This window comes from Tupaia chinensis, unplaced genomic scaffold, assembly GCF_000334495.1.
Source record: "Tupaia chinensis unplaced genomic scaffold, TupChi_1.0 Scaffold000386_1, whole genome shotgun sequence".
Taxonomy (NCBI): Eukaryota; Metazoa; Chordata; class Mammalia; order Scandentia; family Tupaiidae; genus Tupaia; species Tupaia belangeri.
The window spans coordinates 372035-392758 of NW_006159888.1; the positions used below are offsets into that span (position 1 = coordinate 372035).

Below are 20724 nucleotides of genomic sequence, written 5' to 3' on the forward strand. Positions count from 1 at the left end.
TTTTTTTTTGGAGATATTTTTGCTACAGGGTGTGTTAGCTCACCAGAGAGACAGAAAGCAAGAAATCACCCCCCATGGGGGATGTCCATGCCGTAGTCCCATCTCCTCTATTCGTCTTGGGATTTGGGGCGCACACGCACACACACACACGTGCCTGGTGTGAGTTTTAAGCTGCTGGTCTGAGACTCAAACCAGGGTTGACTATATGGGAATCCAGTGATGTAACCATTACACCATCTGCTGGTCCCCTCAGTATTTGTGATTTTTATAGAGGGGTAAGAGTCTAAGATAAATTCTTTTTGTGTGGATTTTTCTTTTTTTAAAGAGGTTTTTGCATTAGGGTCTGTTTAGAGAGAGAGAGTGAGTGAGAGGGAAAGTAAGAAATCACCCTCCCCACAGGGAATGGCCATGCACTCCCTTCTCCTCCATTCTCCTGGGATCTTAAACACATGTGGATGTGCACCTGTTCGAGTCCCAGGTCCAGTCAAACTAGTTGGCCACGTGGGAGTTCAGTGACATGACCGCTACACCATCTGCTGGCCTCTGGATTTTCTTTCTTTTTCTTTTTTTTTTTTTTAAAGCTTAACTGTATTTTTTTTTTTTTTTTTTTCTAAAAGGCAACATGTTTTTTTTTTTTTTTTTTTCCACTGAGGAGGAGAGAGAGAGAGAAAGTGAGAAATCACATCCTGAAGGGATGGCCAGGTCACAATACCCTCTCTAGTCTTGTCCTGGGGTTTTGGGCATACACGTATATGGGCCTGGTGTGATTTTCAAGCCACTGGGTCTAGGGCTCAAACTGCACAGCTAGCCATGTGGGATCCAGGTCCTTAACCTCCAAACTACCAGCTGACCACATGTTCTTTTGTTTTTTTTTAATGTGGAAGACAGATTGTGTAGAACAAATCTGACTGTAGCATTTCAGATTATAGGGTTTTTATTTGTGAATGGGATTGTTGAGAGTGGCTTCACACTTTTTAAAGGGCTTTGGGCAACAGTGGAGTTTCTGTGGGCCTTCCTAAAGGCTGAGCAGGGATCACCTTGTTCCTGAATTTAGAGGACAGCAGAGTAGGCTGGGGGCTCCCACTGGATAACAGAAATCTTTTTCACTTCTCAGAAGACTGAAGTGTTCTTATTTTTTCTTTTCCTAAATGAAAGGGATATATGCATAGTACCATTGAGCACGTAGGTCTATGGGTAACTCCCTCACTCTCCTCTTCTGTCCCCCACAGGCTTACGTGGGCTCCGCAATAGTGCCTGACGAGATGGCTGTGGCTTCCTCTCCTCCTCCATATACAGCATATGCTGCACCTGTCCCAGAGGTAGGCACACACTTGAGTGGGAGGATATTTGAGTAAGGGAGGTCGTGGGTGTCTGCTGCTGTCCCATGTTTGTTCTTTCTGTTTCTTGTTTTAACCTTGAGCCAATATCAGGGAAATTATAAATATACTCTGAACCTTTTCTTTAAGTAGGTTATTTTTGTTGTCTTTTGCTTTCATGAAATAAAACTACTTTATATTTTATTCATGTATAGCGCAGTTTGTTTTTAAGATAGACCTAAAAATGAATCACATTCATGATAGTTGTTTTGGTAATAATACTTTGATTCTTAGGATTTATATATAATTCTTTTTTTGTTGTTGTTGGAGAGGTTTTTGCTATAGAGCGTGTGTGCTCACCAGACAGAGAGAAACAGAGAGACAGACAGAAAGCGAGAAATCACTCCCCGGGGGGGGGGTGGCCACACCACAATCCCTTCTCCTCCATTCTCCTCTCGGGATCTTGGGCACGCATGCACACAAACCCGGCGTGAGTTTTAAGCCACCAGGTCCAGGACACGAACTGTGGTCGACTACGTGGGAGTCCAGGGACATAGCCATTACGCTAACTGCTGGTCCCAGGGGTTATATATAATGAATTGCTTAAGTCTCAAAAGTAATTACTGAGACCAGCAGATGACGTAATGGTTATGTCACTGGACTCCCACGTAGTTGACCACGGTTCAGGTCCCGGACCCAGGGGCTTAAAACTCACACTGGGCATGTGTGTGTGCATACCCAAAATCCTGAGGAGAATAGAGAAGGGATTGAGACGTGACCAAGCCCCGTGGGGGGGTGCGATTTCTTGCTTTCTGTCTCTAGTGAGCGCATGCGCCCTATAACAAAAATGTCTCTCAAAAAAAATTATATATATATATAGGGACCAGCATATATATATATATGCATAATATGCATATATGTCACTGGACGCCCATGTAGTTGACCGCGGTTAGTCTCAGACCGCGGTTAGAGTTTCAGACCCGGTGGCTTAAACTCAGTGCTGGGCACATGTGCATGTGTGCCCAAGATCCTGAGAGGAGAATGGAGGATAAGAGATTGAGGTGTGACCATCCCCCCTGGGGGGTGATTTCTTGTTTTCTGTCTCTTTGTCTCTCTCTGTCTTTCAGCTGCACTGTGCTCTTTTTTTAAAATTTTTAAATCTTAAAACAACAGCAACAGAAAGCATGAACATGCTATCTCATGTTCTTTCCTATTTTTTTATTTTTTTATTTTATTAGCCACAGCATGGAGATCCAATTTTAATACATTACCAGGGTTTCAGAATTGTATTTCTAATGGACCCATTTCTTTCCAGCAGGCGTATGGCTATGGTCCTTATGGTGGCGCATACCCACCAGGAACTCAAGTTGTCTATGCTCCGAATGGACAGGCATATGCTGTACCCTACCAGTACCCGTATGCAGGTAAGTCATGCCAGCCTTGCATTCTGTGTTTGTCTTCAGTAGGTGTGGAGACCAGTGAGGCCTTTAAAAAGTCTTATTCTCAGATTCAAGTTAAGTGTGTTATGGACCACAAATCACTATGCTACTCTGCTTTCTTTCTTTTTAAAAATAATTCTGTATGTTCCTATTGCTTTATATATATATATTTTTTTTTTGAGAGATTTTCACTGTAGGGCGCGTGCGCTCGCCAGACAGACAGAGAGAGACATAGAGACAGAAAGCGAGAAATCACCCCCCAGGGGGGATGGCCTGGCCGCACCCGTGCCCGGCGTGAGTTTTTTAAGCCACCGGGTCCGGGACGCGAACCGCGGTCGACTACGTGGGAGTCCAGCGACATAGCCATTACGCTAACTACTGGTTCCCCCTATTGCTTTACAAAGTTATAGTGGGTTTGTTTTTTTTTAACTTTACCATTGTATCCAGAGTGGTTCCAAGGAAGAGAATTTGTACTTACTGGGATTTACTTAGGCTAAAAATTAACCAAGGTGAGAGGCCCTTCTTAAGGGATGAGGACAACCTGTTTTTCTTTCTGGTACCATCTTTGGGAAGTTGTTCTGCTGAGGTAAGCTGTTTCCTCGTAAAGTTGTTGAGGCCTGGGAGGCACTCATGTGCTCTGGGCTTTTGATATCTTCTTTGCATCATTTGCCTCACATGAGGTGTAAGTGTGAGTAGCTGTGCCTGCATCAGCAGCATCAGACTGGGTCTCCTGGGCATGGGCTCTATTGGGAAAGGTGTGGGAGAACACTGGCTGCTGCCAGGGGCTGTAGGGGCTGGAGCCAGCAGCACGGCCACTGTGAGGTCAGACAGAGCAGGTTGCAGTGGGCATGACAAATCGACATCCTCAGGAGGAGAGCTGGCAGGTATACTGGAGTCAGTGCTCAGGAGAAATAGGGAGGAGAGGATTGTTGCTGTCCATGGCTGGGAGTAAACTAGCATGTCTTACACAGAAGCAGTGGGAGGGGAGCTGTTAGCAGAGATGGGCAGTCTCAGGGCAGTCACTGAGACTGATGCCTAAGAAGCTGAGGGGCCCAGGCCACACTCTTAGCGGGTGTCCTTGTGGTTACTGGTGTATAAGAGAAGATTTCCTGAATGGGAATAGAGAATGCATATACTCACTAGTTCCTGGAATCTGAATCAAAATCACATACCCAACATGCTCTTTGGGAGATTCTGCCTTGACTTCTTTTCATGTCAAGCTCCAAACCAAGGAAATAATAATAATCAGGACAGATACTTGCCCATTGTTCTGTGATCTTAGCACAACTATTTTTGTTTGAGTTCCTTTCCTATACTAAATAATGTAGTCATTCATTGTCCTTTGCATTTCTCTTCTGATTTCTAAACGTTACATACTGACTAGTGTGCCACACAGTAGTCATAAGTACTTTTAATGATTGCATTTTGTCATATTGGGTGATATATTATTAGTTAAATCTTCCAGTATTATCTGTTTGCTTTTTCCTCCCCCTCTCCCTTTTTTATGGTATTGTAGATAGTGCTTTGAAAATCTGTGATCTTTTTTATTTCTATTGAGTATGTTTTAGAATATATTTTGACATATTAAATTAATATTAAATTAATATGTCAAAGGGCATAGACTTTATTTTTTTTAGTTTGTTACAGGGCAGGTGCACTCACCAGAGAGAGAGAGGGAAAGTGAGAAGTCACCTCTCCAGGGGCAATGGCCATACTGCAATCCGCTCTCCATTCTCCTCTCAGGATTTTGGGAACACACGCAGATGTGCCTGTGTATTTTTCAAGCACTGGTCCAGGATTGGAACCATGAAGTTGGCCATGTGGGATCCAACCACCTTAACCACTATGCCACTGGCTTACCTAGACATAGGTTATTTTCTTTTTTCTTTCTTTTTTTTTTTTTCCTTTGGTACAATTAAAATATTATAAAAGTTTCAATCATGCTAGGATCGACACAGCAGTAAAAACAAACTCTTGTGCTTATCACCAGCCTCAACACCTCGCACATCATGGCTCATCTTTCATCTCTACCTGTACCTCTTCTTCTTACCTCTGGGCTCTTTTGAGGGAAATCCCTACTTAATTTTGTTTGATCTGTTAATATTACAGTAAGTCTTGATACCATTTTACCAAGGTGATTCCCAACAGCTTACTGGTTTCTAATACCACTGGCTGTTAAGGATATCCTGATTTCTCTATAGTCCAATGAAGATTGCCTGTCGTTAGGCACCGGAAGTATGGATAAGGTCAGCTGGTCTACTGGAATCATCAGATTGCTTTAGTTTATGTTTTTAGGATGACTGGCAAGTATAAGCATTGTCTTTGTAAATGATAACAGATTATATTTCCCTTCGTGTGAATGATTTTCCTTTGCTGTTTATCTGTTGAGGTCTTGGTCGTTAAGGGTTTATGCCTTAGCTGTGCACATGAAAGCCAGCCTCTTACTCAGCTCCAGCCCAAAAAATGGAATGCTCTGAGCTATTTCTTAGTGTGTAAAAGAGCAGAAGTATACACAAAAGGTTGTAAAGGAACTTCTGAAAGTCACATTCCACCTGTGCCCACAACTTGTGTAAAGAGAAATGTGCTTTCATGGGTAGCACCTAAGGATACTTGCTGCATAGGGGACTGAAGCAGTACGTATTGAGGCTGCCCAGCAGATCCACATGTTTGGGAGGGCTTAGCCATTAGATGTCAGCTCAGCCGTAGACCTGCCTGTCATGGAGGGCCAAGCAGGTGGTCATCAGCTCATCTGCAGTCCTGCCTGCTGTGGAAGGCTGGAGCCGGTGGTTATCAACTCTGCTGCAGACTGTCTGCTTTAAAGGGCTGAGGCTCTGGTTGTCCCATTGCAGCTCTATGCTGACAGCCAGATGGTACTCTGCACGAGTCTTTCTGAGATATTAACAGCACCTTGCAGACTCCCTGCCACCTGCCTTCCAGGCCCTCAGTGCCTGAAACTTGTCTAGGGAGACCCTCATCATGCACAGAGCTGGTTAATGGCCTTCTGTTGAGTGTGGCTGGGACCAGAGATTGGCAGCTAGGTGAAGTACAAAGACTGTGTACTGTAAACCCTCTGCTGCAGTTCACCCATGTTGATGGACATTCCTTCAGCTGTGTTTTTGTTTTATTTAAGTTTCTTCAGAGAGACAAAAAGAGTTGGGGGCATCCCAACAGGGTCTTCATGCCATAACCCACCTCTAGCCACAGGCACCCCAGGTCACGGCATGCACCTGGTACGTGTACAGGGAAGTCTCAGGATGTGAACCTTCCCATGTGGGCCCAGCATCATAGAGCATTGCATTACTGCTGTGCCATTGGCTGGACCTTACTGTTTTGATGTAGGATCAAGGTCTGTGCTCTGAGTTGGCTTCTTTGTTTGGAGCCTGTTTCTACCTTGTAGAAACCATATTTATGATACATCACTGACTGCAGTTTCCAGAGCAAGGCCAAGAGCAGACAGACGTTTTCTAGATTGTGATTATGGGCCTTTCTTCTCTCTCTTTTTATAGTCCTAATCTCCTGTTTTGATAGTGATTTGTAAAAAAAAAAAAAAAAAAAAAAAAAAGGGACTTGTTTTTTTTACTCTTTCCTAAAATATCTAGCTTAGTTGTTGTTATAGGGTTTTTAAAAAAAAAAAAAAAAAAAAAAAAAAGTGACCTGTCTTTATTTACTCTTTCCTAAAATATCTAGCTTAGTTGTCATACAATATTTTTCTCATTCACTTTTTTTTTTTTTTTTTTTTTTTTTAATGGGAGAGATTGTGTGTGAGTGCTGGAAGGGGGAGGGGGCTTGGACAGTATCTTGCTGCCTTTGCAGTCCTCTCTCCCAGCCTCTTGGATATTTGCACCACAGGTGCACCCCACCTTGATCAGTTTGTTCAGGTTGGTGCTGCACCCAAACCTGGGCCTCTATGTTTCTCTTGCCTGTACAACAGTGCCCTACTGCTTGTGCTGCTGTAGCTAGGCCTCGTTCACATTTTCATCATTTATATATTACTTAATTAAACTAGGTAATCGTGTAAGTGTGACATGGAAATGTACACAGCTGACTCTGGTAAGGACCTGACTCACTGGTGGGAGCAAACATAAGCAGGAGCCACAGAGAATAGTGAGGGCTCCCACAGTGGAGGGGGTCTTTTCACTGGATCAGCCTATAAGTTGCACAGTAATACATTTCACAGGTTGGAGTGGCATAATGGAATATCTTTAAATTTCAAGACTGTGAAAGTGAACACCACAGTGTGCCAGTTTTGGAATTTAAGCACAACACACACAATCACTTGTTACTTGTGCCTGATCAGCACTTAGATTGATGAAGGTCTCATTCTACTACTTGGTGGCTTTGATTTTTCCGTCTCTTCTCATCCTCTGTGTATTTGAGGCATTAGTGGTTATAGTAAGTGCAGACTGCCTGACTTTGTGTGCCCTCACTACCCTGGTGTGCTTCACTTTGCCCCCTGTAAAAGAGATGATAACATACTGATTCATAGGGTGGTTGTGAGATTGAGTGAGTCACGCATGTATTGTTGGTGTTTAGACTGGCAAACATGCAGAGTGTTAGCCTATATTAGTACTGCTGACTTCTCTGTTATTTATCCACATGGCTAGATTTCTGATGGGTTAGTTTCTAGTTCTCCTGTGGTTGAACTGTTAAAAGAATAGTGGATCAAAGTGGAATGGTAACTCTTATTAATATGTGAGCATTTGAAAGCTAATTAGATGCTAGGCAATGTAACTGAGGAGCACAAAAGAGGACAAACAGTACATTTTCAGGTGTAAATTTTAATCACACAAATTAAATATTAACTATGTGTAAAGTTTGCTTTTTGAGAAATTTCCCTGTTAATCAAAATATTTATATTTTTCCCCTATAAAGGCATGATTAAAAATGAAGACAAGTTGTATTAGTATATTTAAGATCTGATTTAAAAATTGATTGTGTGGGACCAGAAGATGGCATAATAGTTATGTCACTGAATTCCCACATAGTCAACCATGGTTCGAATCTTGGACCTGGTGGCTTAAAACTCATGCCAGCTGCATGTGTGGCCAAAATCCCCAAAGGAGAATGGAGAAAAAGGGATTGCCATTCCCCTTGGCAGGTGATTTCTCGTTTTCTGTTTCTCTGTCTCTCCAGCAAGTGCACATGCCCTATAACAAAAATCTCTCTCAAAAATGAAAAAAAATTTTGATTTGCGTGAGCCCACCTCTGGTAGTTGTAAAGGTGGCCGGATCTCATATGGCCGACTGTGTGATTCAAGTCTTGGACCCTGTGGCTTAGAAACACACTAGGTGTGTGTGCCCAAAATCCCAAAAGGAGAAAGAAATGGAGGAAAAGGGATTGAAGCCTGACCATTTTCCATGGGGGGGGGGGGGGGCTTTTTTCTCTGGGGGGGGGGGTTGCTTTTTCTCTTTCTCTCTGTTTTTCTTCCCTTTCCTTGAGGACACATGCCCTCTGGCAAATTAAAAAAAATAAAAGTTTGTATGGATACTAAGATGCTAATTCTCTTTTAAATAGAGTTTTCATTTGGGGGCCTTCAGTGGGGATTTTTGCCTTCCCCATCATTTGCAGACTGTCTCTTTCACACTCTGCCCATTTCTCTGTCATCCCAGAGAGTGTGGTGTGGAAGTGAGGTGGCAGATAGAGGCTGGGTTCTGCAGCCTCACCAGGGCTCTGCTCTTTGCAGCATTAGTGAATGATTGGCTCTCAGCAATCTGAGGGCTATGCTTTTCTCCCAGTGTGGTCTTAGGGGGTTGGAGGTATGCAGGCCACGTGCTGTAGTGGAGAAGGACTGGGGTGCACTCATTGCTACCACCTCCTACCACTTGTCCCGAGGAGAGTGGGATAGTGGGATGCCAGGAGACAGTCACACTCAACTGGAATAGGCCATCTCTTTGAATGGATGTTGATTTCAAAAACTGCTCCTCAAAACAGCAACAACAACAAAAAACCCCAAAAACCAACAACAAAAAAACTGTTCCTCAGAGGTCTGTTTTTCTCATGTTTTTTTTTTTAGGACTTTATGGACAGCAGCCTGCCAACCAAGTCATCATTCGTGAGCGGTATCGAGACAGCGACAGTGATCTGGCACTGGGCATGCTGGCTGGAGCAGCCACGGGCATGGCTTTAGGATCTCTGTTCTGGGTCTTCTAGAATCCCCCAGGTTTTGATGTGCATAGCTTCTGATAACCCTGTGTGCAATAATGTGATTTGCAGGGCATTTCTGTTTGTGACAAATGTTTTTAATAATAGTTTCAATAGTTCTTTTGAAAGTAGTGGCATCATAATTGTGACTAATCACATAAGAACCACAGAGGAGAGTAAACTATGCTGTTCAGCTAAAACACGTCTCTATAATGGCACTAGCTTGTTCTGAGATTTTCCTTATTTTACCATATCTGTCTTGAAAGGCATTTTCTTTTAGAATTAGGTGTGGTACTTCAGGGATAATTTATTTTCAGTTTATGCCAGTAATATAGTGATGTATGAGTAAGTGAGTGAGTGTGGCAAGAAAAACTGCAGCTTCTTTTGGTTTAACTTCAAACCTTCCAACCTCAGACCAGAGCTGGCTGCATGTTACTTCATGAGTTGTGGGCTGGAAGGATGCCAAGCTCCTGAGGCAGTGGTATGCCAGCCCCACGCCCCACCTTCTGGGATTCCCCTGGCCCCTAGACTGACTGCTCAGGATGAAAGGGGATGTCCCCCAAAAACAATGCTTCAGAAGTCTGCCTAATTCTCTTGTTATTCATGTTTGTTTGTAGCAATATTTGGAATATATCTCAAATTAGGATTCGACGAGTCTCCATGTTTAGGGGCTTTAATTCTTTAAAACTTGAAGACGACAGAACAAAAACAAATGCATGGAGGTAGAGTTCCTTTATTCAGAGACAGTATTTTTAGTATCTGCTTTGGCTATTCTATTGCTGCCTAAGCAGACATGTATAGCCTATTTTTCTACTTGCTGAAAAAGTGGTATTAAAGAATGGTGAGGGTAGTGAGAGGAAGGCCAGAGTTGGAGAGTTGATTTCCAGGCCTCCTTGGGACCATACTGTATGGAAGATGCTCTTTCCTGTCCCTCTGAAGGCATGTCCTGTGCTGGAGTAAGGCCTGGGACTTGAGGGACCAGCTCAGGGCACCATTCAGCCTGGCCAGGACCCCAGGCTTGTTTTCCTTCCTGAACCACAAGTGATAGAGAAGCCGAAATCATTTCCGTTTGAGCTCCTAAATGTGAAAAGTTTTGGAAAACCCACAGTCTGCTTTTCTTTCACATTTTCATACTTCCAGTATTTTGAAACGCTCTTTTGAAGTATTTCTGTCATTTCATGCTTTAAAGCTCCTGATTATTCTAGTTTTCTGTCCTGCATGCTTTAAACTGTGTGTTTAGGGGCAGTTTAGCACAGGGAAGGTCCGACCCCACATTCAACGCTCCACATGGTCCTGTTTTCCCTGAAATGCACTCCATGTTGCACCCATTCTGTTTTCGTTTTGCTGGCTGATATATACGTTCTCTCTTGCTATTCTGATCATCTGGCTCCATTTCTGAGATAGACTTTTAAATAGGTCTCCATGTGAAACCAGATGCCAAATTAACTTCACAGGGAACTCAGGTCTGTTTTCTGGCTAGTCTTAGGGGGCTCATTGACATGGGAGTGTCTATTTCCAGCTTAAAGGAAGTGTACTTACGTCATCTCTGGATATGTGTAATGTATGACATCACTGATGTAGATGGTTAAAAATGTTGATTTTAGGATTTTGTATGTCAATGTCTTTGTTCAGATTATAATCATTATTGAAACTGTATGCTTTACTTACAAAATATTAAAAATAGTTTTTAATGTTGCATTGGGTGTTGTTTCTGAACTTGCAATTACTGGGTAAAAATTAGAGAAGAACTACAGAGTATTGAGTTATGCCACTCAACTGCTGTCGAAGCAGTCTCCCTGTGTTTGTAAACCTGCCTGTCTGGCTAAAGGAGAGCATGGGAACTGAGGCTTGGGAGCCCATTGGGGTCTGCCTTGTTGGGCAGCCATAGTTGAGCCTGGAAATCTGTTGTCATTAGTAACTTGATCCTGGTAGGAAATGTATAGTAGGGACAGAGAAGGGCTCACATATTTCATTTCCTTGACTCCAGCTCCCGTAAATGTCACCCTTTTGATAGCCTCCATTCTCAGTGACATCCTCTGCTTACAGTGTTAACTTAAGCATTCCCAGATCAAGTAGTGCACGAACTGAAAGGAACTTCCTATTGGGATTTGAATCGGCATTGTACCTCCTTGTATACTTTTCGATCATGGTCTGTACCTGGAAGAGGTTGGCCATTGACGTACACGTGCTGACCTGATTATTCTTTTAGCTCTTTCAATTTCATGAGTTTCTTGGATGTTAAAAAGAAGAACCTGTTTAATGTCTCGGTTCATCATTCATGAAAAAGGCCAAACCTTGTCTATTTCAAGCTATCCAGGACCCAGGGAAGCCATCTGGATTGGAAAAAGTTCCTACAGTTGAAGCAAAGTGACCCAGATCTACTTTCTAGATAATTTTTTTGATCCTGTGTAGTTTTCTTTTCCATCCCTGGTATGTGTATACAAAGGCATGGAATGTAGCTCCAGTTTTCTCCCCAGTCACTCTGTTGTGTCTACAGAACCCATTTTCCCTGTATGTGCAAACTGTATCTTTATAAGTGAAAATGTTAATATATTAAATGATCATTAACTTTAAGGCATGTTTTATTGTGTGTGTGTGTGTTCCCCCTCCCCCCAGTTTTTCTCTTCCATAGAGAAAAGCATCCCGACAGGGAATTCACGCCTGAATCCACCGTCAGTCTCTCAGCTGGCCTGGATAACAGGCATATGTGTGTACCTAGTGTACTCTGGGAGGTCACGAACTCAGGACCTTTCCCATGTGGGTCCAGTTGTGTTACTGCTGTGTCACTGCCAGGTCCTGACTTCTTTTCTATTTTAAAAATTATGTTCTAGTAACACACTGTTAGCTTTTACTGCTGTTGTAGACAACAAGAATGCCATTTATTGTGGACCTATCAAATTGTGGGGACTATGTTGTCATATTGGAACAGAATTCATTAAATTCTTCTAGTGACTCTCTAAGAGAGGTATTCAGGTTACACTCCGAGGATGAGGTCCAGAAGTTAAAAACTACTCAGATACATACAGGCAGTAAGTGAAGCTCATGTCTATAGCTGGTGTTCATATACGTTCTTTGTCCCTGTACCATGTACATGTGAGAATGATTTCCACAAGAATTTGGAGGTGGCCAGTGTGGTCACAGTTTTAAGATGGCTGTTAGCAAATTGACAGTGTTTTTTCTAGACCAGATCAATCTGGCAGCATGTTTCCAGTGACTTTTTTCTTTATTATGATGATGATGATGATAGATTTTTGCTAAAGGGCGTGTGCACTTGCCAGCAAGACAGAGAGACAGAAAACAAGAAATTACTCCCTAGGGGGGATGGCCACACTGCAATCCCTTCTCCATTCTCCTCTTGGGATCCTCGGCACACATGTACATGCGCCCAGCGTAAGTTTAAGCCACTGGGTCTGGGACTCAAACCGCAGTGGACTACATGGGAGTCCAGTGACATAGCCATTATGCCAGCTGATTTTGTTTGTTCTCAAGTATTTAATTTTGTGTATTTATTTATTTATTTTAATTTGACCAGAAAGAGACAGAGAGAGAGAGAGGGAAAGTGAGAAAGCAAACCACCAGGTCCAGGACTCGAACTGTTGTCAGCCATGTGGAAGTGTCCAGTGACTTAACCACCATGCCACCTGCCAGCCCCTGTGATTTTTGTTTTAAAAAATTATTTTAAATTTGTTATTTTTGAATTCCCTGTGGACTTGCTTTCTATTTGTCCCACATGTAGACTCTTCATTAGGTGGTGATGGGTTATTGCCTATCAGAGTCAAGTCTGGGAGTCTACACTGGAAGCTCTGGGTCTCTTCATTTTGTTCTTTGAAGAATCCCTGCTACTTTGCCAAGAGACCACTGTTTCTTGATGTCGGCAGGGGCAGTTGAAGCAAAGTGACCCAAATTTACTTTCTATCATTTTTTGATCCTGTGTATTCAATTGGCATTTGATCTGTTGTGATTTCTTTTTTGGTTGGGGTGTAGGATGAATATTTATAGATAGAAATCACATAAGCTCTTTGGGGACCTAAAAAATTCACACAGGCTGTCCAACCTGACTTTCAGCTTCTGGCAGTCTGACCTTCCTGCTGCTTTGGGTTCTGAGCATTTGTTTTTCTATTTACTTTTTAAAAATTTATGTATTTTATTTATTATTTTTAAATTTGCTATAGGGCATATGTGCTCACTAGGAAGAGACACAGAGAGAGAGAGAGAGAGAGAGAGAGAGAAGGAAAGTGAGAAAGCAAGCTGTCTGGTCCATGATTCAAGCCATGGTTGGCCATGTGGGAGTTCAGCCCCACAACCACCACACCACTTACTGGCCCTTAATTTACCTTTTGAATAGAGTAGACATAACTCAAAAATTAAGCAACAACAAATACATTGAGTGAAAGGTCTTATATCTGCCCAGTTCCCCTGATAAGCGTCTGTTTATCCTTCATGAGTTTCTTTATGCATCAATAAGCTAGTACAAAGATAAATTCTTTATTTATATTTAAGTTTGCCAGAGGGTGCAAGAGAGAAAGAAAAGATTACCTCTCAACAGGGCATGGTCATATCATAAACTCTTTTCCATTTCTTCATATTGTCAGGAATCTGGCATGTACTCACACCAGGCATGTGTTTCATGCCACTGGGACCAGGATTTGAACTACACAATTAGCCTTGTGGGGTCCAGCTCCCTTAGTCACTAGGCCATGGAGCCAGCCCACAAAAATGCATTCTTATTGTCCTCCTGTTTTTACACATAGGATTCTGTATACACCAATGGTACCAAAACTTCGGTCTCAGGACTCTTATACTACCAACATTTTAGGCTCCCAGAGAACTTATAAAATGTGATTTGTGTTTATCAATGCTCGTCACATTAGAAAATAAAATTGAGGAATTAGAAAACTTAAAAAATTACAAACCCGGGGGCCAGCAGATGGCACAGTGGTTATTTTAATAGACTTCCAAATGTTTGACCATTGTTTGAGTTCTTGACCCTTTGGCTTAAAAATCATGCCTGGTGCATGTGCATGAGTACCCAAGATCCTAGGAGAATAGAGGAGAAGGGATTGCGGTGTGGTCATCCCCCCAGGGTGATTTCTCACTTTCCCTCTATCTCTCCTGTGAGCGCACACATTCTGTGACAAAAATCTCTTTCAAAAAAGATAAACCCATGATAGTGGGTTTATAGTCACATCTTAAAAATAGACTTTATAAAATGTGTTGTAAAGGAAAGTCAATGAGGCATGGAATTATTTTCACATTAAAAATTTTTTATTTAATGTCTGGCTTAATAGCTGAATTCTTCAACTGGCATTTGATCTGTTTTTTTTTTTTTCATGTGATGATTTCTTAAATTATAATTTACAAAGAAATGTTTACAAATGTATAGTTACAAGTTTACTTTAAAAAGCCAAATTCATGGGACCAGCAGATGGCATAATGGCTGCGTCACTGGAGTCCCATGTAGTCGGCCATGGTTTGAGTCCCAGACCTGGTGGTTTAAACTCACGCTGGGCGCATGTGCATGCATGCAAGATCCCAAGAGGAGAATGGAGAAGAAGGGATTGCAGCATGGCCATCCCTGCTGGGGGGGTAATTTCTTGCTTTCTGTCTCTTTGTCTTCCTGGCGAGAGCACACATCCTAGCAAAAACCTCGCTAAAAAAAAAAAAAAAAGACAAATTCACAACTGTAAGAAGTTTCCCTCCAAATGAGATTATAAACTATACAAATCTGTGATTTAAAATGAGAAAAAAAAAAGAAATGAGGTCAGCTGGTGGCATGGAGGTTCAGACTCTGGATCCCACATGGCTGACTGAGGTAAAGAGTCCCAAACCCAATAACTAAAAATGCTGGGCACATGTGTGCGCATTGCCAAAACTCCCAAAAGAATGGTGGAGAAGGGAATGATGCAGTGTAGCCATCCCCTCAGGAGGGATTTCTCACTTTCTCTCTCTGAAAAGTACACACACCCTATAACAATCAAAAAAAGAAAGAAATGATAAGTTATACTTAAAATGGAAGTATAATAATAGTACTAAATTTTTATATTTAAATTACCCTAGAAGCTGTTTTGCATGAACAATATTAAACCTTTCCTTTGTTTATGCTTCTGGCTGAGCATGGAAGAAGGGACCAAAGCATAAGGTGACTGAAAATTCTTTTTTTTTTGGAGAGGTTTTTGCCATAGGGTGCATGCGCTCGCCAGAGAGACAAAGACAGACAGAGAGATAGAAAGCGAGAAATCACCCCCTGGGGGGATGGCCATGCTGCAATCCCTTCTACTTCATTCTCCTCTCAGGATCTTGGACACTCATGCACACAGGCCCGGCGTGAGTTTAAGCCACTGGATCCAGGACTCGAACTATGGTCGACTACATGGGAGTTCAGTGACACAGCCATTACGCTAACTGCTGGTCCCTAGAATGTAAGGTTTTTTATCCCTAGAGTTAGAGTTCAAAGACAAGATAAAGTCTCTTATCTGAAATCAGAATCTACCCACTGATCTGCTGAGCCACAGCTTGCATATTGCCATAAACCTTTGATGGAAGATTCCCTAGGATGAGGTTGCAAATGGCAATTCTTGCCATCTTGATGTTTTGGAAAGAGCCAAGGATGTGAATTTTCACATCAGCCAAAACTATTCATGTTGGGGTCACGTTCTCTATGGTGAAATTTGGTCTTTCCTCCTTTGCCAGCAATTTTTCCTATTGCTTTGGACTAGTGGTCTCCCTTTAGAGACTTAACGTCTGTAATTTCAAAAGACTCTAGGAAGAGATCAGCCAGCCTGATGAGGGCCAGAGCATCCTCCACCTGAAACCCGAGGCTAAAGGCTTTCACAAAATTAGCTGCTTTTGTCGGGGCACTAACATCCTTGGTTTCTTAACAAGTCCTGATTTCTACATTCCTTGATTTCAAGTTAAAGTGTATCTGAAGTTCAAAATGTTCTACAATAGGGGTTAATATCTTCATCCAGTTTTCTTTTAATGGTGTGTATCTGTTAGCTGGGACAGAAATTTTTCTTGCTGCTTCTTTCCCACTCAAAACCCTGTCCCAGAGAGTGGTGGTTAGTAGGGTCTCTTCGTCGGCCGGGCCTCCTCCGTGTCCATATGGCCCACGTCCAGGCCCTACCCCACTGCGGACAGCCGCTCAGCCTGCCATTTCTTGGCCCGCTGGGCACCTTACGGATGACTTGGGTAAAGCCATCCTCGGCCCCGGTGCTCTGTGCCTCCATTGGCTTCCATCCTCAGGACTCTCCAATCTGGACAGCCACTTTCAGCTTCAACATGTGCACAGTCACACTGTGCAGGAACTGGTGTCCTCCGACTCTGTGATTTCTTTCTTGGTTGGGGTATGTGAAGGATATTAGATCCCACCCAGGTGTGTAGTTGGGAAGGGAGAGCCTAATGGATACCTTGGGGATCTCTGAATCATACCTCAGAAATTGTTAACATATGTTGTACTACACCTTAATTTTTCCATTTAATATATTTTAGTATTTCCATGCCAGTGCATAAAGAACTTTCTCAGTCAATTTATTTGTCCCATAATGTATCCTTTTGACTGCTGCTATCACTAACAATGCTAGAGTGAAGGATGTGGTACAGAGTTAACTCCTCTAGTATAGGGGCTCTTGAAGGTGGTATGGAACTTGTGTGTGACCGAAGACTCCCTGGAAAATGAGGTGAAATCTCTTGATGCTAGTCTGCACCTGCAGGATTATACCAAGACCTAGAAGATTGGGAGCCAAATACTGCTGTGTACATAGCAACTCGCATCTGAGGACCTGCAGGCCAGAAACCTTTGTTTCTTGTTCAAGTTGCAGTTCATTGTGGGTTCCTTAGGAAGGGGGGGAGACTTTGGCTCCAGGTAGTCACTCAGGAACTAAGGCTACTTCCATCTAGTTGCCTTGAAGACCTGTGGGAGCTTTTGTATCCTGCTGGTAGAGGAGATGGTGAAGATGCATCACACTTAGTTTAAAAGTGGCATGCACCTTCCAGTGGGGAGAGCTTGTCATGTGGCTCAGTGCATGGGGCCTGGGAGGGGTGGTCTGAGCTCCGGGAGAAACAGCCCTGGCCCCAGCTCCAGATAAAGCTACAGACTGTGATAAATGAGAGATCACAATCATTAACTGTCCTCAGTGAAAGTCAGATTTAAATGAACCATTTGCACAGTATATGATGATTTGATAAAGTTGGTAGTCGAAAATTACATGTAAATTGTTGGTTCACACTACACAAATGTCATTTAGTCACAGATATTTTTGTTGTTAAATCAACTCTTGCCTGCTTCCCAACAGGTTTGGATCTAGAGAAGTTATTCACCGTGTCCAACAAGGAATGTAGTTGCTTTATCCATTTTTTAAAAGAATTTGCTCTAGGGCATGTGTACCCACCAGAGAGAGAAGAAGAGAGAAAGTGAGAAATTACCTCCTGGAGAGAATGGCTACACCACAATCTTTTCCCTCCTCTCTCCTCTTAGGACTTTGGGCATGCATGCTCATGTGCCCAGCATATTTTTTAAGCCACCAGGTCTGAGACTCAAACCATGTAGTCAGCCACATGGGGTTCATTTGCTTTAACCACCATGCTACCTACTGGCCTCCCACTTGCTAATGCATTAAATTCATTCAAACAAGCATGTGCTAAGCATTATTGCATTTTGCTCCCCGTATTTCTGTGAGAGGGTTCTAAGTTATCACTTGCTGCTGAGTGACTTGCAGCGTTGCCTTCTCCACTGAAGGAGCAGACATCTCTGCCACATCAACAGTGTCTTTGGCCAATGAAAATGGGCCTGTGAGTGTGCCATATTTGAACAGGTGCTTTAGGAAACGGGGTTTTCTTGTCCCTCTTCACCCCGGTAATAGTGAACAGCCACTCCCTGGCGAGACTCATGGAACAGAGCTTCTGTACTGCCCCCTGTAGGGGCCTCCAGAAGGGAGTGTTGTTTATTGAATACGGCAAAGCTGGCCAGGTGAGCTGTGCAGGGTGATGGGGCACAGCTTTGAGCAAATCATGCTCATGGGAGCCGCAGGGAACTGCTGAGGCCTAACCAGAGCCACAGGCTGATCCCACTCTGCTACTAATGGGGCAACTTGTATGTGTGGGGTCGATGTCACCCTCCCACAGATAATAGGATTAAGTGATGGCAGTGTGCACAGGCCAAAGCACAGTGCCAGGCACACTGTGGGTGCCCAAGAAATCACCCTTTCTTTGTTCTCTTTTCCCTAAAATTTTGTTAGGGTAAAACTGGGTGAAGGTTGTAGGAGGGTGTCTCTCCATAGGCTTCAAATGAAGAAGGGGCAGCTTCCTATCCTTGGCTAAGGCAGGCCCTGCCCCTCTGCTGAGACTAGGAGGCCTTTGCCTCCCTTTCCAGGGATATGTAAACACTGAGGGGCCAAAGCCATTGCCTAAGAGCTGCTCGGAAATGCATATTCCAACGACTTAACCCCAGAAAGTTGCCAACATGATTCCTGCAGCCTGGACTCCCTGGCTTTGGCCTCCTTAAGCCCTGCATGTCCTGAAGACTTCTGCCTTCCTCTCCCTCCCTAGGAGCAGCTCTCTTCTCCATTCTTCTCTCGGGATCTTGGGCACGCACGCACATGCGCCCGGAGTGAGTTTTAAGCCACTGGCTCCGTACGCGAACCATGGTTGACTACATGGGAGTCCAGCGACATAGCCATTACACTAACTGCTGGTCCCCCTAGGAGTAGCTCTCTTCCCACTGACCTGGCTGACATGTGTTAGGTGAAAGGCAGGCACCCCTTCTGGGAAAGGTCAACCTAAAAAAGGCTGAGGCAAAGTAAGTGAAGCAAGTGAAGCACTAAAGTTTATTTGGAGCAGGGTTGTAATGTTTGCTGGGCACCACAAAATCCCAGTTGCCCTGACTTACATGTGCTGAACTCTTACTGATATCGGGATGATTTTAAAGGCAAAAGTCACAAATGGTATGAAGGAGCAGATCTTGTGCAGCAGTGACTGGCTGAATTCTGTGATATAGGGAGCAGGATGACCTCATGATCACCTGGGCGTCACTCTGCTCAAAGTGCGGAGACCGGAAGGTCAAAGAGGAGTGTATTTGGGCAATGTGGATGTCCATAAACCAAAAGTCCAGTGAGTCTAGCTATCTGCTTGAGCTGTTTCAGGTGTACATTCCTAAAACAGCCACAAGATGAGCCAAAGTTTTATTTCCTTAAAGCACTGACTCAGGTAGACTGGAATCTCCTGTTTTCATTTGGGAATCAGCTTACTTGAAATTAGTTTGATGATTGGCATTTTAGCATGTGTGACTCCATTTGGATCCAACCTGTTGGGGTTTAGAGCAGGAGCTAGTCTGAAGTGATGACCACCTGTAACCTTTATTTCACAGAGGTCTTTCTGTTCCTTCCCTCCAGCTCAGAGGGGGCTGAGAGGAGCTGACCTGCTAGACTCTCTTCCTGTAGTCCGTGAGGCCCAGACAGTTACCTGGCCAGTGGGAGGGGGGAGGGCACTGGGCACCAGCGTTTTGGGACAATCTCGGCCTGGCAGGTGGTAATGAGGTCAGAGGTGCCTCCATTGGGCCCAGGAGAGCTGGAGGTTTGGCCAGGCCCACGCTGCTGTGTCCTTAGGATGACATTCCCCAAGGGGCAATGAGCTGGCGCCCCAGAGCGGCCCCAGGCAGGACACCTCCTGTGTTCCTGGCACAGTTGGAGCCTGACCTGTGGTCCTTGTGGGGAGGTGTCCCAGTTCTCAGGAGCCGGGAGGGATAGATGCAGGCAGAAGTGCAGCAGGGACCCCAGGGGACTTAGGCCACATCTAATTAGTCACTATCATATCTGCCCATGGGAATGTGGGCAGCATGGCCTCTCCAGCCTCAATTACCTCCTCTAATGAGGCAGGTGTAGTGACAGTCCCACCTCGGAGGTGGCCCTTCCCTTTCCCCTTCCAGTCTTTTTCTGGGCTGTGGTTCTCTTAGGTCCGAATCCTCCCGCTTTCCTTCCCTTCTTCCCTCTATTCTTCACTCCCTCCCTGTCCATTCCTTCCCTTCCCCCACTCCTGCACTCTTCCGCACTTGCACTTCCTCGGCGTAGCTGCTGGTCCAAGAGCTGCCGCTGGGTGTCAGAGCAGCTCCAGGAATGTCTTGGTTGCCCCAACCCCTTCCCCAGGTCTTTCTGGCCCCTGCTGTGCCTCCCAGAGCAGCTCCAGCTGGAGTTTGGGGACTTTGCACAGAAGAGGACATACTTGACTCCATGTGTGGGTTCTCTCGAAGTTTCAGAGCCCGGTACCCTGGGCTCCTGCTCACAAGCACGGGTCACTGCCTGCCTGTGCTTCCTGTCCCAGGAAGTCAGCCTGACTGCCAACTCTTCTGGGTGAGAAGTAGTGCTAGACTATATCCTGAGAGGAGGAGGAGATGCTGCAGGTCACTCTGAGACTCAGTCAAGACAAGTGCATGTCCTAGTCCTTTCCTGACTGCCCAGGATGAGTCATCTGGCACCAAGGCAGTACATCTGGTAGCACCCCATGTGAGGGAGACCAGGGAAAATTGTGTGCATGCAGCAGGGAGTGGGGTCTGGGGACACACAAAACTCCCTGACTCCTGCCAAGTTCCATCCAAGTTCCACCTTCCTCATTCTGCCCCATGGGGCTTCTGCAGTGCTGCCTTCAGAATGCTTCACCTACATCTAGCCCTCCCAGTTGGTCCTCCCTTCCCTGCCTCATCCTGCCATGTGGACATTGAGGCAGACACTGAGTGCGTGTCAGGCAAGGTGAGATTGAGGTGGCCACTGTAATGGGCTCATGGAGGCAGTGGTGACTTAGGCGCAGCTCAGTGGGACATGGAGACACTTCAGTCAGAGGAG

The 20724-nt window shown here is 44.3% G+C and overlaps 1 protein-coding gene and 1 pseudogene across 5 annotated transcripts in view; one reads left to right on the plus strand and one right to left on the minus strand.

Annotated features, from left to right (window-relative positions):
* PLEKHB2 (pleckstrin homology domain containing B2) overlaps positions 1-10592 on the plus strand; it is a 35838-nt gene extending 25246 nt beyond the window's left edge. For 4 of the 5 annotated variants that reach the window (XM_006153670.3, XM_027773876.1, XM_014589840.1 and 1 more), the window contains 3 exons: positions 1230-1319; positions 2632-2740; positions 8769-10592. In XM_006153670.3, coding sequence (XP_006153732.1) covers positions 1230-1319; positions 2632-2740; positions 8769-8905 — 336 coding nt within the window. In that variant the 3' untranslated portion in view covers positions 8906-10592. The remainder of the gene's footprint in view (positions 1-1229; positions 1320-2631; positions 2741-8768) is intronic. The other variant, XM_006153672.3, reaches the window with a different exon arrangement.
* Positions 10593-15382: 4790 nt separating this feature from the next.
* Positions 15383-16122, minus strand: LOC102496011 (RNA-binding protein PNO1 pseudogene; annotated as a pseudogene).
* Between the last annotated feature and the right edge of the window lie 4602 nt (positions 16123-20724).